The sequence below is a fragment of the Choloepus didactylus genome, chromosome 3 (assembly GCF_015220235.1).
Source record: "Choloepus didactylus isolate mChoDid1 chromosome 3, mChoDid1.pri, whole genome shotgun sequence".
NCBI classification, from domain to species: Eukaryota; Metazoa; Chordata; class Mammalia; order Pilosa; family Megalonychidae; genus Choloepus; species Choloepus didactylus.
In genome coordinates this window covers 179,556,643-179,571,039 of record NC_051309.1, presented here as the reverse complement: position 1 = coordinate 179,571,039, position 14,397 = coordinate 179,556,643, and the positions used below count along the sequence as shown (strand labels likewise).

At 42.0% G+C, this 14,397-nt stretch overlaps 2 protein-coding genes across 2 annotated transcripts; one reads left to right on the top strand and one right to left on the bottom strand.

The window, feature by feature from the left end:
• The first annotated feature begins 4,887 nt into the window (after nucleotides 1-4,887).
• LOC119530570 (tripartite motif-containing protein 60-like) lies at nucleotides 4,888-8,988 on the top strand. Its single transcript, XM_037831509.1, is given in 4 exon segments — nucleotides 4,888-4,995; nucleotides 7,940-8,407; nucleotides 8,583-8,770; nucleotides 8,772-8,988. Coding segments are annotated over 4 exon segments (981 nt in total).
• A 3,511-nt stretch (nucleotides 8,989-12,499) lies between these two features.
• On the bottom strand, nucleotides 12,500-13,882 carry LOC119530569 (tripartite motif-containing protein 60-like). The gene is made up of 2 exons (XM_037831508.1): nucleotides 13,337-13,882; nucleotides 12,500-13,063 (listed from the first exon to the last, which is right to left on the bottom strand). Exons 1-2 carry the CDS (start codon nucleotides 13,880-13,882, stop codon nucleotides 12,500-12,502), a joined length of 1,110 nt encoding a protein of 369 aa, XP_037687436.1.
• Between the last annotated feature and the right edge of the window lie 515 nt (nucleotides 13,883-14,397).

Here is a 14,397-nt window from a genome sequence, read left to right as displayed (position 1 = left end):
CAAGGCCAGCAGTTTATATTCACTGTGCTACCTCAGGGTTATATCAACTCTCCAGCCCTATGTCATAATATTGTCCTCAGGGATCTTGATCATTTCTCCCTCCCACAAGACATCACACTGCTTCATTATATTGATGATATCATGTTGATTGGACCTAGTGAGCAAGAAGTAGCAACTACTCTAGATTTGTTGGTAAGGTATTTGCATGGCAGAGGATGGGAGATAAATCCAACAAAAACACAGGGGCCTTCCACCTCAGTAAAATTTCTAGGTGTCCAGTGGTGTGGGGCCTGTTGAGATATTCCTTCTAAGGTGAAGGATAAGCTGCTGCATCTGGACCCTCCTACAACCAAAAAAGAGGCACAACGCTTAGTTGGCCTCTTTGGGTTTTGGAGGCAACATATTCCTCATTTAGGTGTGCTACTCCGGCCCATTTACCGAGTGACTAGAAAAGCTTCTAGTTTTGAGTGGGGACTGGAGCAAGATTCTGCAACAGGTCCAGGCTGCTGTGTAAGCTGCTCTGCTGCTTGGACCATATGATCCAGCTGATCCAATGGTGCTGGAAGTGTCAGTGGCAAATAGAGATGCTGTTTGGAGCCTTTGGCAGGCTCCTATAGGAGAATCACAATGCAGGCCCTTAGGATTTTGGAGTAAAGCTTTACCATCCTCTGCAGATAACTACTCTCCATTTGAGAAACAACTGTTGGCCTGCTACTGGGCCTTAGTAGAGACAGAATGCTTAACCATGGGCCACCAAGTTACCATGAGACCTGAGTTACCTATCATGAGCTGGGTGTTATCTGACCCACCAAGCCATAAAGTTGGGCGTGCACAGCAGCACTCCATCATAAAATGGAGATGGTATATACGAGATGGAGCTCGAGCAGGTCCTGAAGGTACAAGTAAGTTACATGAGGAAGTGGCCCAAATGCCCATGGCCCCCACTCCTTCCACCTTACCTTCTCTTTCCCAGCCCACAGCTATGGCATCTTGGGGAGTTCCTTACAGTCAGCTGACTGAGGAAGAGAAGACTCGGGCCTGGTTTACAGATGGTTCTGCACGATATGCAGGCACCACCTGCAAGTGGACAGCTGCAGCACTGCAGCCCCTTTCTGGGATATCCCTGAAGGACAGTGGTGAGGGAAAATCCTCCCAGTGGGCAGAACTTCGAGCAGTGCACCTGGTTATTCACTTTGCTTGGAAGGAGAACTGGCCAGAGGTGTGTCTGTATACTGATTCCTGGGCTGTTGCTAATGGTTTGGCTGGATGGTCAGGGACTTGGAAGGTACATGATTGGAAGATTGGTGACAAAGAAGTCTCGGGAAGGGGTATGTGGATAGACCTTTCTGAGTGGGCAAACAACATGAAGATATTTGTGTCCCATGTGAATGCTCACCAGAGGGTGACTTCAGCAGAAGAAGGTTTTAATAACCAAGTGGATAAAATGACCCATTTGGTGGATACCAATCAGCCTCTTTCCCCAGCAACTCCTGTCATTCCCCAATGGGCTCATGAACAAAGTGGTCATAGTGGTAGGGATGGAGGTTATGCATGGGCTCAGCAACATGGACTTCCACTCACCAAGGCTGACCTGGCCACAGCCACTGCTGAGTGTCCAATTTGCCAGCAGCAGAGACCCACACTCAGTCCCCGATATGGCACCATTCCTCGGGGTGATCAGCCTGCTACCTGGTGGCAGGTTGATTACATCGGACCACTTCCATCATGGAAAGGGCAGCAATTTGTTCTTGCTGGAATAGACACATACTCCGAATATGGGTTTGCCTTCCCTGCACGATATGCTTCTTCCAAAACTACAATCCGTGGACTTACAGAATGCCTCATCCACCGTCATGGTATTCCACACAGCATTGCTTCGTACCAAGGAACCCACTTCACAGCAAATGAAGTGAGGGGATGGGCACATGCTCATGGAATTCTGTGGTTTTACCATGTTCCCCATCATCCAGAAGCAGCTGGGTTGATAGAACGGTGGAATAGCCTATTGAAGACTCAATTACAGTGCCAACTAGGTGGCAATACCTTCCAGGGTTGGGGCAGTGTTCTCCAGGAGGCTGTGTATGCTCTGAATCAGCGTCCACTCTATGGTGCTGTTTCTCCAATAGCCAGGATTCATGGGTCCAGGAATCAAGGGGTGGAAACAGGAGTAGCACCACTCACTATCACTCCTAGTGATCCACTAGGGAAATTTTTGCTTCCTGTCCCTGAAAGTTTAAGCTCTGCTGGTCTACAAGTCTTGGTTCCAAAAGGAGGAGTGCTTCCACCAGGAAACACAACAATAATCCCATTGAACTGGAAGTTAAGACTGCCACCTGGCCACTTTGGGCTTCTTATGCCTCTGAATCAACAGGCAAGTAATGGGATTACTGTACTGGCTGGGGTGATTGATCCTGACTATCAAGGGGAAATAGCACTGCAACTACACAATGGAAGTAAAGAAGAGTTTTCCTGGAATACAGGAGATCCCCTAGGGTGTCTGTTAGTACTACCATGTCCCCGTGATTCAAGTCAATGGAAAACTGCAACAACCCAATCCAGGCAGGACTACCAATGGCCAAGAAACTTCAGGAATGAAGGTTTGGGTCACCCCACCAGGCAAAGAACCATGGCCAGCTGAAGTGCTTGCTGAGGGTAAAGGGAAAATGGAATGGTTAGTGGAAGAAGGTTGTGATAAATATGAACTACGGCCACGTGACCAGTTACAGAAAGGAGGACTATGATGACATGAATATTTCCTCCTCGTTTTGTTATGATTATGTTTGTATTTGTCTGTAAAGAAAATATTTTTGCTTTTTTCTCTGTCTTATCCCCTTATCATAAGGCATAAGCTGTAACGTTCATTTTGAAGGTATGGTTTTAGGTGATGTGTACAACTGCCAAGTTGACAAGGGGTGGACTGTGATGGTTGGGTTCATGTGTCAACTTGGCTAGGTGGCCCAGCTGTCTGGTCAAGCGGGCACTGGCCTGACGATTGCTGTGAGGATATTTGAGGCTGGTTAATAAACCAACGGGCTGGTTTGTCGGATCATCAGTCAATTGACTGCAGCTGACTGATGACTCATCAAGGGGTGTGCTTCCACAGTGAGAGAATGCAATTGGCTGGATTTGGTCCGGGTGATCAGTTGGAGGCTTATAAGCCGGATGGTTAGAGAACCTTCACTTCTTCTTCAGCTGCTCAGTGAAGCATTTCCTGGGGAGCTCGTCGAAGTTGCCGGTTCGTTTCCTGAGGAGTTCGTCAAACTTGTCTGTTCGTTTCCCGAGGAGCTCGTCGGATGTCTTCCTTGGAGTTGACAGCTTGTTGATGGCTCTGCAGAATTTGGACTCGTGCACTCCCGCAGTTGTGTGAGTCACTTTTACAATTTGGTAATCAGAGACATCTCTCATTGATTCTCTGGAGAACCCTAACTAATACACTAACCTAGACTGTTGCTACCCTTTCCTCTGACTTAATCTATGTTCTAGATACATAAAAATATAAATTAAACAAACATAGTGTTTTATATGAATGCTCTTTGGGAAGGTTCATCAAGAAGTAATTAATAGCAGTTTCCTCCAGAATGGTAAATATAGGACAGGCAACAGTATGTAAATATTTTACAGTATGTCATTTTACTTTTTAAAATCTTTTACCCCAGATCTGTCTGTAGTACAAACATTTGTGTTCCTGATTAAAGGAAAATTGTTTTATCATCTTCTGAGTAGATGGCATCTACCTGAAGAGACCAAAACCTTCATTCAGTTCCTCATCTCTCCCTCTGCACTATAGCTCCCTTATAGTGGGTGTAGTTATCCTTGTATTCCAGACTTCTGGTCTGCAAATTGTTTTCAAGAGATGGATTGAAAGAATATGTGAATGAAAGTTCTGTTAATGGATGGTATGCTTAGATGTTGTACATATTAATATAATTATTCAAAGAAAATCAGGTTGTAAATGAAGCTCCAGGGCTAGTCATCACTTGGCTATAGCTGAAATCATGTGCTGTGGATTTGTTACAGAGTCTTCTGGTTTGCTGGAGCTGCTGAAATGCAAGGAACCAGAATGTGATTGGCTTTTACAAAAGGGGTTATTAGGTTACAAATTTACAGTTCTTAGGCCTTAAAACTGTTCAAACTAAGGCATCAACAAGAGAGTACCTTCACTGAAGAAAGGCCAATGGCATCCAGAAGACCTCTCTCAGCTGGAAATAAATGTTGCTCTTGTCTGCTGGTCCTTTGCTCCTGAGTTACATTGCCTTCAGATTCTGATTCCAGTAGCTTTCTCTTTAAGCATTTGTGGGGTCTCAGCTCCTCCAGGGCAAACTATGGGCCTCATCTCTTAGGTTACCATCTCCAAACATCTTTCTGTGTGCATCTCCAAGCGTCTGGGTTTGTGTTGGCTCTGAGCATCTCTTCAAAATGTCTCTGCTTTAAATCCTCTCACAGATGATGCTAGTAAACTAATTAAGACCCCCCTTGAATGGGTGGGGTCACATATCCATGGATATTCTCTAATCAAAAGGTCCCACCCACAATTGAATGAGTCACATCCCCAGGGAAGCAATATAATCAAAAGATCCCACATAATCTTTATGGGGTACATAACAGATTCATATTAGCACACTGAGGGACTCATAAAATGTGAGAATTACCAGGGGACTTATTTAAATTACATGTCTCAGTCATCTAAAAGCAAGAATTTTGATACATTCTGACCAGGTAGCCTGCTTCTATCCCTGCCTTGGCACTGCCCAGTCACAATCCCTCCACTCCCCTATCCAATATTCCTATGAAACCCCAGCCCAGAATGAACATAGAAGAAGGAGAGACCTAGCCAAGGAGATCCTGTCTGCTGTGTGAGCTTGTGGAGGTTGAGAACTATATTTCAGGATGAGTTTCAGAATCCAGAAGTCACAGCCAAGTACAGATTCTGGAAACTTGTCCTTATTCAGGGAGAAGGTGGAATTAAACAGCCTGAGTAGTAGCAGACCAAATCTGGTGAGTGATGTCTCACATAGACACACTTCAGAAAAAAAAATATGAGAAGTTTTCAAGGTGTTCAATAGACCCTGAAACCAGGTCACTGATTTAATTAGAGAAAAGAGTTTCAGAGGAAGGTGAAAGGAGATAGAACCAAGAGCTGAGTCTTCCATGCAACTGGTGTAGAAGATGCAATCACAGATGAAGACAAGAAACATAATTGAGAGCCTGTGGTTTTCCCCATGCTGATTGCATCTGGTGTCTGTCCAATGGGACCAAATAAAGGAAAGTGTTCACAGAATATAAAGTGCAACAAGGACAGATGCCGACCAAAACTGTGAGCAGGAAGCAGTGGTGTGTTGTGTGTTCTGAACTGGACTGAGGAAGACGCATCTACTCCTCGGGGAAGGGAGTTGCTGATTGACTCTAGGAGCTGTACCGACAGCATCAGCAATGGCACTGGGGAGTAAAGGGCAGCTCCTCACCCAGGACAGAGCCCGGACCCCAGCAGCAGTGCCTCAGGGAGTGTGCCCTGGATCACAGAGGAGCAGGAACTCAGGGAAGGGTGGGTGGGACCCAGAGTGGGACAACCATTTGGGCAGAGGCAGGGACTGGGGTGAGCAGGCCACGGTGCCTCACAGCTGTGAAGGAAAGGGGGACAAGACTGAATCAGGGTGGTCTGGGATGCCCCACTGAAGAAGTGAAGTGTGCATTGGAGGTATTTTCAGGAGAACTTCTGCCCAGAAGAGGAGATAATTTAGGACATTTCTGAAGAGGAGGCAGTACTGGGGGAAGTTGGAGAAGCTCCAGCCAGGGCTGTGGCCATGACTAGCCATTTCCGGGTGCCTGTGGCTCACCTGGACTAGAAGTGAGGGAGGCTGGAAAGTACTAGGGGCTCCCGAGTGAGCCCCCCTGCCAGGTGCCAGGCACTGTGCTCATTTTTGTTCCATTTCTTTTTCAATCCATGACCTCTATAGTCAAGCTTTTATATATGTATGTGTGTATGTGTAGTTACTTAACTGAAATGTAATTAAATATTTGCTTATATTCTTATACATACATGCTTGCAAATAGTCTCTTTTTAATGTACAATTAACAAGGTGGAATTTGTGTTAGTGATAATCAAGATTTTAGAAGGTCCAAGGATTTCAATGTGGTTTTGCCCTCCTCTGATCAAATTTTGAGAACAGTTTTGAGAAAAATCAACAAATCTAAAATCAAATGCCAAAATAAAGGAAAGAAATGCAAATACTCTTGAATTTTTTGATCCTGTGCCATGCCAAATTCATTATATATGTTAAAAGATAAATTTTAAATTTAATAAAATTTATACAATATTAAACTTTAAACAATTAGTATTTGTTTTTTTAAATCAAGAATTTATTGTATAAATGTCACCCAACATTCTTTAACATTTAACTTTGAGCATACTTAAGATGACAATTTATGTCATTGAAGTCTACAACATGAAATAGGTTTAAGAAAATTTGAAATACCAACACAAAAGGTGCCTTGCAGCAAAGCTTAAATATTAAGCAACTAAAGCAATGAAAGTGATTCTAGCAGTTTTTATTATGACTCATAACTGTCTTGCTAAACTGAATTATAACAGTTAAGACAATGTGATTGAAATTGGAACTTCAGTAGGTCATGCTTTGCAATTGGTTAGTATTTCTTTTACATCTTTAATCCGTAAGTTTTACTAGGTGTGGAAAATGAAGGGACCTGAGAGCTTTGGGATGGATGGAAAGTGATAGTAGTGGCTCCAAGAGAAAGAGAGGAGAGAAGGGGAATTGTCTGGTGCAGTGTAGCAAGACACTGAAAAAAAAATTTAAAAAATCATTTTAATTATAGAGCATATTAATCATATAAAATAGTAGATTAAATAGTACAGTAAAACCCATGTGTAACACCCACCAATGGACCTACCTAATCCTACCTCTCATTATTTGGAAGCAAATCTTAGACATAGGTTTTTAAGTATAAATATTTTACAGTGTATCTCCCAAATACAGAGTTTCTTTTCAAGAGCATGATGGTGACATATTTTCAAACTTTCTTTATTATCAAATATCCTTGTCCCAATTGATTTATAATAATTTTTTGTTTGTTTTGGAAATGAATGTATTTGAATATGACAAAAAGGTACATTTTTATTATACCTATGTAGGGCATCTCTTTAACATACATTGTTCTCATTTTCCCTTCCTACTTTTTGGTTGAAGAAATCTGCACAAGTGTCTGGTAGAATTGCTCACAGAGTGGAATTTGCAATTTTCTTTCATGTCATTGACGTCCATTGCCTTCTTGGAGTCATGGCACTTTCCTAACCAAGACAACCGCCTAAACAAGCTGCAATTGTGGATGACAAAGAATAGGAGGGGAAGGTGAAAAGCGAGCAGTAGTTTTGGCAGGGGGCAGTAACTCCTTCTAGCTACTGCTTGTAGAGTTGGAGGAATGAAGGAGAAGCTGACCTGAATAGCTCCAGCTTCCTGAAGACCCTGGGAACTGTACAGACTGTCTTCCAAGAAAGAGAGAAGACTGAGGAATATTCAATTTCTCATGTTTCCTATCTCCTGGAAAACCTAGCCTTTCTGAAAGAAGTTTCTTGTATAGAGACTGCTCACCAAACAATGGCCTTTACAGCCTCCCTGGCTGATCCCAAACAGAGGCCAGCTGCCCCCTCTGCCTGGGTTATCTGAAAGACACAGTGACCACTGACTGTGGGCACAACTTCTGTGACTCCTGCATACACCAGTGCTAGAAGGATCTACAGGAAAACTTCCCCTGCCCTGTCTGCCTCCACCAATGCCCCAAAGGGAACTTCAAGTGCAACAGCCAATTATGTACCACAAGTGAACTTCTCAAGAAATTTCCCACCAGGAGGAGCAAGAGGAAATGGCAAGAAGAGAAACCCCTGTGTGAGAAGCAAAATCAGGTTCTGACCCTGCCCTGTGAGTAGGAAGTGGAGCTACTGGGTGCCCAGTGCAGGGTCTCGTCTGACCACTGGGGTCACCACCTGATGTCTCCTGAGCAGGCTGCAGCTCATCACAGGAAAAAAATCAGAAGCTATTTTGAGCCCCTGAAAAATCCAGTGGAAGATGCTGAAAACATGTGTGAAGTCCAGGTTTCAAAAGCACTTGAGTTGAAGTATAAGATAGAAAATTGGAGGAAGGAATTATACTCTGAATTTGAACAATTTATGCATTTTTTAGAGAATGAGCAGGAAGCAATTCACATGAAACTGCTAATTGTAGAGAAGAGTATTCACAAAAAATTACTAGAAAACAAAATGCAAATTTCAGACCATTGTTTCACACTGAAAAGTCTGTTAAGTGCAAGATATGAGAAGTTTGTGCAGGCTAACCAAGATTTACTGACAGGTATTGAAAATAGCCACAACAAATATGAGAATTTAAAAATCCCTGCAGTATTTTCATATAAATTAAACAAGGAAATTTGCAATATCCCTCCACAATATTTTGGCCTACAAAAAATGACCAGCATATTTTAGGCAGATTTGACTCTACATTGTCAAACTGCCCACCCCAATCTTATTGTATCAGAAGATAGAAAAAATGCCATGTTTGGGATGATAACCAAAGTATTGCCATAATCCCAGGGCATTCACTTTTTGCCCAGCTCTCCTGAGTTCTGAGGGATTTGATGCTGGAAGACATTTTTGGCAAATAGAATTAAGAGGCACAGGTGAATGGTCTTTGGGTGTGTATAAGGAATCTTCCCCAGAAATGTTCTTATATCCCCATCTCCAAACAATGATGCTGAGACATTCAGCTCTGGACTGAAGCATTTGATGCATGGTGTTCTGTAAGCCCCAGACAAACTGGAATTTTTCTGGTCTATCAGTTGGGAGAGGTTTCTTTGTACAATTTGAATAACATATCACATTTGTATACATTCACTGTAATGTTTATAGAAAAACCTATGCCCTATTTCTCCTTTGGACCTTCTTCAAATTCTCTTTCAATCAGCATGGGCAGAGATGAATAGTGGACTACCAGTAAGACCACGTTGGATGTTTTTACAACTTCTTCCTTTGTTCTTGAGGGTTCTTGTAATAAAGAGTCTGACTCCATTTTCTTTGTTTGAGTACTGATGTCTTCTAAGCTTCACTCCTTTGTCTTTCCCTTCTGTCCCCATCTGGGTAAGCCAATAAGAAAGTCTGGGTGCTACTTTATTTGGGCAAACAGGAAGCCAGAACCAAACCAGCCCTGCTTGTACAGGAACCCTCACACCAGTATCACTCACTAACTTCCATAAAAATGCCGAACTTATCTCCTTTCCCTACTCTCTATGTCATTATTTGACCTGCTTGGGAACTTCCCTGCTCACCCCTGAAAGCCTCACTGTGTGAGTAGTAAACCTTTTCATACACTCTCATATGTGTGGCATCATCATTTTTTACACCTGTGCTCATTTGAACATGTAATGCACCCCAGAAAAAGCCATGCTCTTTTAATCCATTCCTGAGGGTGTGGACCTGTTATAGGTGGGAAATGTGGTTATTTCCCTGGACATGGGACCCACTGTTTCCAAAATTGTTCTTAATCTTTTTACTGGAGTCCTTTATGAGAGAAACACCCAGAGAGAACTGAGAGAAAAAAGCCATGAAGGAGTTAAGAGAGGACCCACAGAAGCTCAGGAAGAGACCAGTGGAGCTAGGAGCTGAAAGCAAGGAGGCCCAGGAGCACAGGACTAGCAGATGCAGGTCATGTGCCTTGCTCTCTGACGGAGAACCCTGCATGCCAGTGGCCTTTCTTTAAAGAAAGTATTGTCCCATTGATGCCTTAATCAGGACATTTTCATGTCCTTAGAACTGTAAATTTGTAAACTAATAAATCCCCATTGTAAAAGCCAACCCATTTCTGGTATATTGCATTCCAGCAGCTTTAGCAAACCAAAATGAATCTGAACCAAATTTTGGGTGGGGACACATTTTGCTCTGGTGGTGGTAGTGTCCATAACAGTACTTAGGATAGTATATAACTTAAACTTAATTCTTAGTATATTCCAATATCAGGAAGTATGGTGTGCTTTGTTTTGTATTACAACTATCATAACTTAATCAGCCCATGTCCTCCTGTTTCTCTAATAACCTATAGTACTTTATTTGTCATTTCCCATCTCATGGGGAACTTGTGGGAATGTATTACAATTTCTTTCATATTTTGAAACAAAAAACCTTAGAAAAATTAAAACCTCTTACTGGTTCTTCAACAACATCTACTCTAAATAAATCTCATTTGGCTTCACGTGAAGGGACTGCAAATGCTTGAAAACAACAGATGAAATAGATCTACATAGGTGGATTTTTTTTTAAAAAATCTAGATAGAGTGAATTTTAAAAAAAGCAATTTATAGAACACTGCATATTGCAGGATCATATTGTAAAAACAAACAGAAATTAAGGAGTGTTTCCATTCTTGTTTATTTGTCTATGCATAAGACATTTTAGGCAGTATGCAGGAGAAACTTGATAATGGTAGTGCTGGAGAGGAGATGGAAGGAGTGTTGTGTTGTCTCATGTGTGAGAACAGTTTGCTTTTCCCTGTCTCTGCTAAGATGTGTGCCCTGACATGCTCATGTGCAGAGAACGTCTTTCATCCTCTAGTTGTGCTATATGCCCACTAGGGGCCTGGAGTGGCAGGAGCTCATAGACTGGCTTTTCCATTTTTTCACATGCACTGTACAAGTAATTTCTATTTGTGCAGTGAGCAGAGGAAAATTAGCTCAGTTTTGTATAGACTGCCTGGACTCGCCATCCCCAGCCCAACAGATGGTCCAATTGTCTACCCAGGGTTGAGTGGATGGAAAAACAGTAGTATTAGTATATTCGTACAAAAAGACACCATATAGCAACAAAAAGGAATTGCTAAAAGCAATAAAGTATATGTTATAAGCTGAGAAGTCAGCTTATAACATATACTTGCCTTTGTTTCAAGTGTGTTTCAGTTTGCAAAAGCTGCTAGAATACAATATACCAGAAATAGGCTATCTTGTACAATGGGGCTTAATGAATTATAATTTATAGTTCTTAGACCTTGAAAACATCCCACTCAAGGCATCAAGAGGATAATATCTGAACTCCGAAACAGGTGCTGGCATGCAGGGTTCCTCTGTCATATGGGAAGGCATATAACTGGTGTCTGCTGATCCTTCACTCCCAGTTCATTGCTTTCAACTTCTGTTTCCAGTGGCTTCCTTTCTCAGTGTCTGTTGGTCCTCTATTAGCTCCTCTCAGGCTTTTCTCTAGCAGCTTCTCTTAATTTCTTCTCTTTTAAAGGGCTCCAGTAAGGTGATAGGACTCACTCTAGTGCAGACTTCAACTGAAATAACCTAATCAATAAGTCCCACCTCCTGGAGGTCTGCACCCACAGGAATGCAGTAAAAGAGCATGACCTTTCCTGGAGTACATAACAGCTTCAAACTACTCAAAGTGCGAAATCAGACAAAATTATTCTGTGATATAACAATCAGGACAGTGGTTAGCTTTGAGGAGGACAGTGGACTCAATGATTGAGAGCAGCCAGGAGGTGGCTTCTGGGTGCTGTTACTGTTCTACTTTTTGATCCATGTGGTGGTTACATGGACATGATCTCTAAGTGATAAATCATTGAGCTATATGCTAATGATTCTTGCATTGTTCTTCATGTACATCAGATTTTCAATAAAAAGATTTATTGGAAAAAGTACACACCAGTTCAAATATCTGATCAACCCTCCATGCTTCCTTTTTAGTCAAGTTTGATTGAAATATATCTATGGTTTTTTTGAAGAACCAGTGTTGTAATTCTTCAATTGTTATAAATATTTTCATTTTACAGTTGTAAAAGGATTTTTAGAATATTCCCATGATTACCCATGAAAGAGACTTAACAAATGATTGGTAATTACAGACAAAAAGTGGCAACAAATGAATGTCTCCTGGAATTTGGAAAATAGTGCAAATAAGGATAATTTGCCGGATCAAAATATCCCACAAATTAAGCTGGGATTCTACGATGTCTGAGAATTGCTGTGGGCACTCCTCATGGGCAATATCAACACCCATCCACAATTTGGTTTGGATGTCAAGACTGATGAGGTCACACACTCAAAATTGGTATGAAAAGATTTATTATTCTTCTAATTAGTCTTCCTGGGGGGCACCAAGTGACTGTCAAACAGATCCAATTATGACATGGGAGCAGAGAGAGGTGACAAGATTGGAGCTTTATGGTGCTTAGGTGGTGAGAATGGGGTGAAGATTCCCATGCAGGCAGGGCCTTGGGTGGTTTGATGTCTCACCTGCACCAAAGGGAAAGCACCAAGATTTTCTTATCAGCTTCCCAAGATATGGGCAGAAAGGGAAGAGAAGGAGGTGAGTTCTAGACACTTTTATTAATCAAACATTAAAACTTCAAAACAGCCTTCTTTGCCACATTAAAACAGTCTTTATTGCTAGTAATTTCTTAGAAAATGGGAAGAAAATACAGTATACAAAAATCTCCCAGGTAATTCATCATTCATCTATGATGATACTGATTGTAAGACATTTTGTAGCAGGTCCAAGAGAGAAATAAGGCACAAGTTTTTCTGTAAACATACCCTTGCATGTATACAAATGTGACCTATTATTCAAATTGTAAAATGAAACCTCCCCCAACTCATAGTCCAGAAAAATTCCAATCTGTCTGTGATTCACTGAATCTGATGTACCATGTGTTCTAGACCAGAGATGAAATTTCCAGCATCCATTGTTTGGAGATGGGGATATGCAGGCATTCATGGGGAAGGATTCTTTACAGACACCTAAGGCCAATTCACCTGTGCCTCGCACTTCTACTTGCCAATAATGTCTTCCAGCATCAAAGCCCTCACAACCCCGGACAGCCTGGTAAGAAGAAAATGCCTTGGATTTAGGAAGACATTTTGGTTTCATCACTCCAAATATGGCACCTTTTCTATCTTCTGAGATGATAAGATTTGGGTGGGCAGTTTCAGGATCTAATGTCAAATCTACCTTAAATTTGCTGATCAATTTTTGCAGTCCAAAATATTGCAGAGGGTGACTAAACCTCTCTTTCTGTAATACACAAGGGAAGACTTCTGGGGTTTTTAGGTTTTCATGCTTGCGGTGGATACTTTCAATACCTGTCAGTAAATCCAGGTCTGTCTGTACATACTTCTCTATTATTTCACTTAACAGAATTTTTAATGTGGATATATGGTGTGTAATTTGGCTTTTGTTAACAGTTAGTTTGTCTTCAAGATCCTTCTCTTCACTTAGTAGCCTGATATGAATTAATTCCAGCTGCTTTCATAAGAAATACTGAAATTGTACAAATTCATTGCTCACTTCCATCCTCCACTTTTCCACCTTTCCCTTCAATTCACATGATTTTGATAGTTGAATTTCATGAACTTTCTCAGCACATTCAATGTTCTCCTTCAGGGATCCAATGGAGCTTTTGAGCTTCTTCCTGTGATGAGCTGCAGCTTGCTCAAGGGGCACCACATTGTGATCCTGGTGATCAGAAGAGATCCTGCACTGGGCACACAGTAGCTCCAGGTCCTGCTCACAGAACAGGGTCACAACCCGATTGTGCTTCTCACACAGGGGTTTCTTTTCCTGCTGCTTCCTCTTGCTCCTTCTTTTTGAAAGTTGCATCACAATTTCAGTCAAGTGAGATAACTGGGAGTTCCTCTTGAAATCCCCGTCCAGGCAGTGGTGCAGGCAGACGGGACAGGGGAGGATGTCCTGGAGATCTTCCCAGCACTGGTGGATGCAGGAGCAACAGAAGTTGTGGCCACAGTCAATGGTCACTGGGTCTCTCAGGAAGTCCAGGCAGAGGGGGCAGCTGGCCTCTGTCTGTAGCTCAGTCAAGGAGGCTGCAACGGCCATTGTGCAGTGAGGCTTTCTGTCACAGGAAAGTCCTTTAGAAATTTATGGTTCACCAGAAGCTGTGAAAAGTGAGAAGCTCATGCCGTCTCAGTATTTTTCTCTTCCCTGGAAGGCAGGCTTTAGGTTTTTCATGTTCCCCAGGAAGCTAAAGCCGTTCAAACTTTTGTCTTCCCTTTCACTTCAGCTGTTGAAGCAGTTGCTAGAAGTGGTTGCTGATCATTTGGCACTTTATCCAACTATACTCAATGGCCAAAAAATTGAAGTGTGGCACTGAGGTTTTCTTTGTCAGGAAAGACCCAAAACTCCAAGAAGTGGTGGATGTTAACTGCATACAGACAGAATTAGCAAAATCCAGACAGTAGGCAACTTGATAGGACAATTGACCAGGATTCTTCAACAAAATAAAACAAGGGGAAATAAAGGGAATAATAAATGTTAAAAAAATGAAGAACATGTGTATCACAAAGCTGTACCTAATTATTTTTCCAGATTCAAAAAGATATCTTTCCAATGCA

Bases quoted from the DNA above. Each gene is read 5' to 3' on its own strand.
- LOC119530569 (XM_037831508.1), bottom strand. From the start codon at position 13,882: ATGGCCGTTGCAGCCTCCTTGACTGAGCTACAGACAGAGGCCAGCTGC. The intron at 13,064-13,336 runs GTGAGCAATGAA...TGTGTATTACAG, and splicing joins TGGAAAAGTGGAGGATGGAA to AAAGAGAGGTTTAGTCACCC.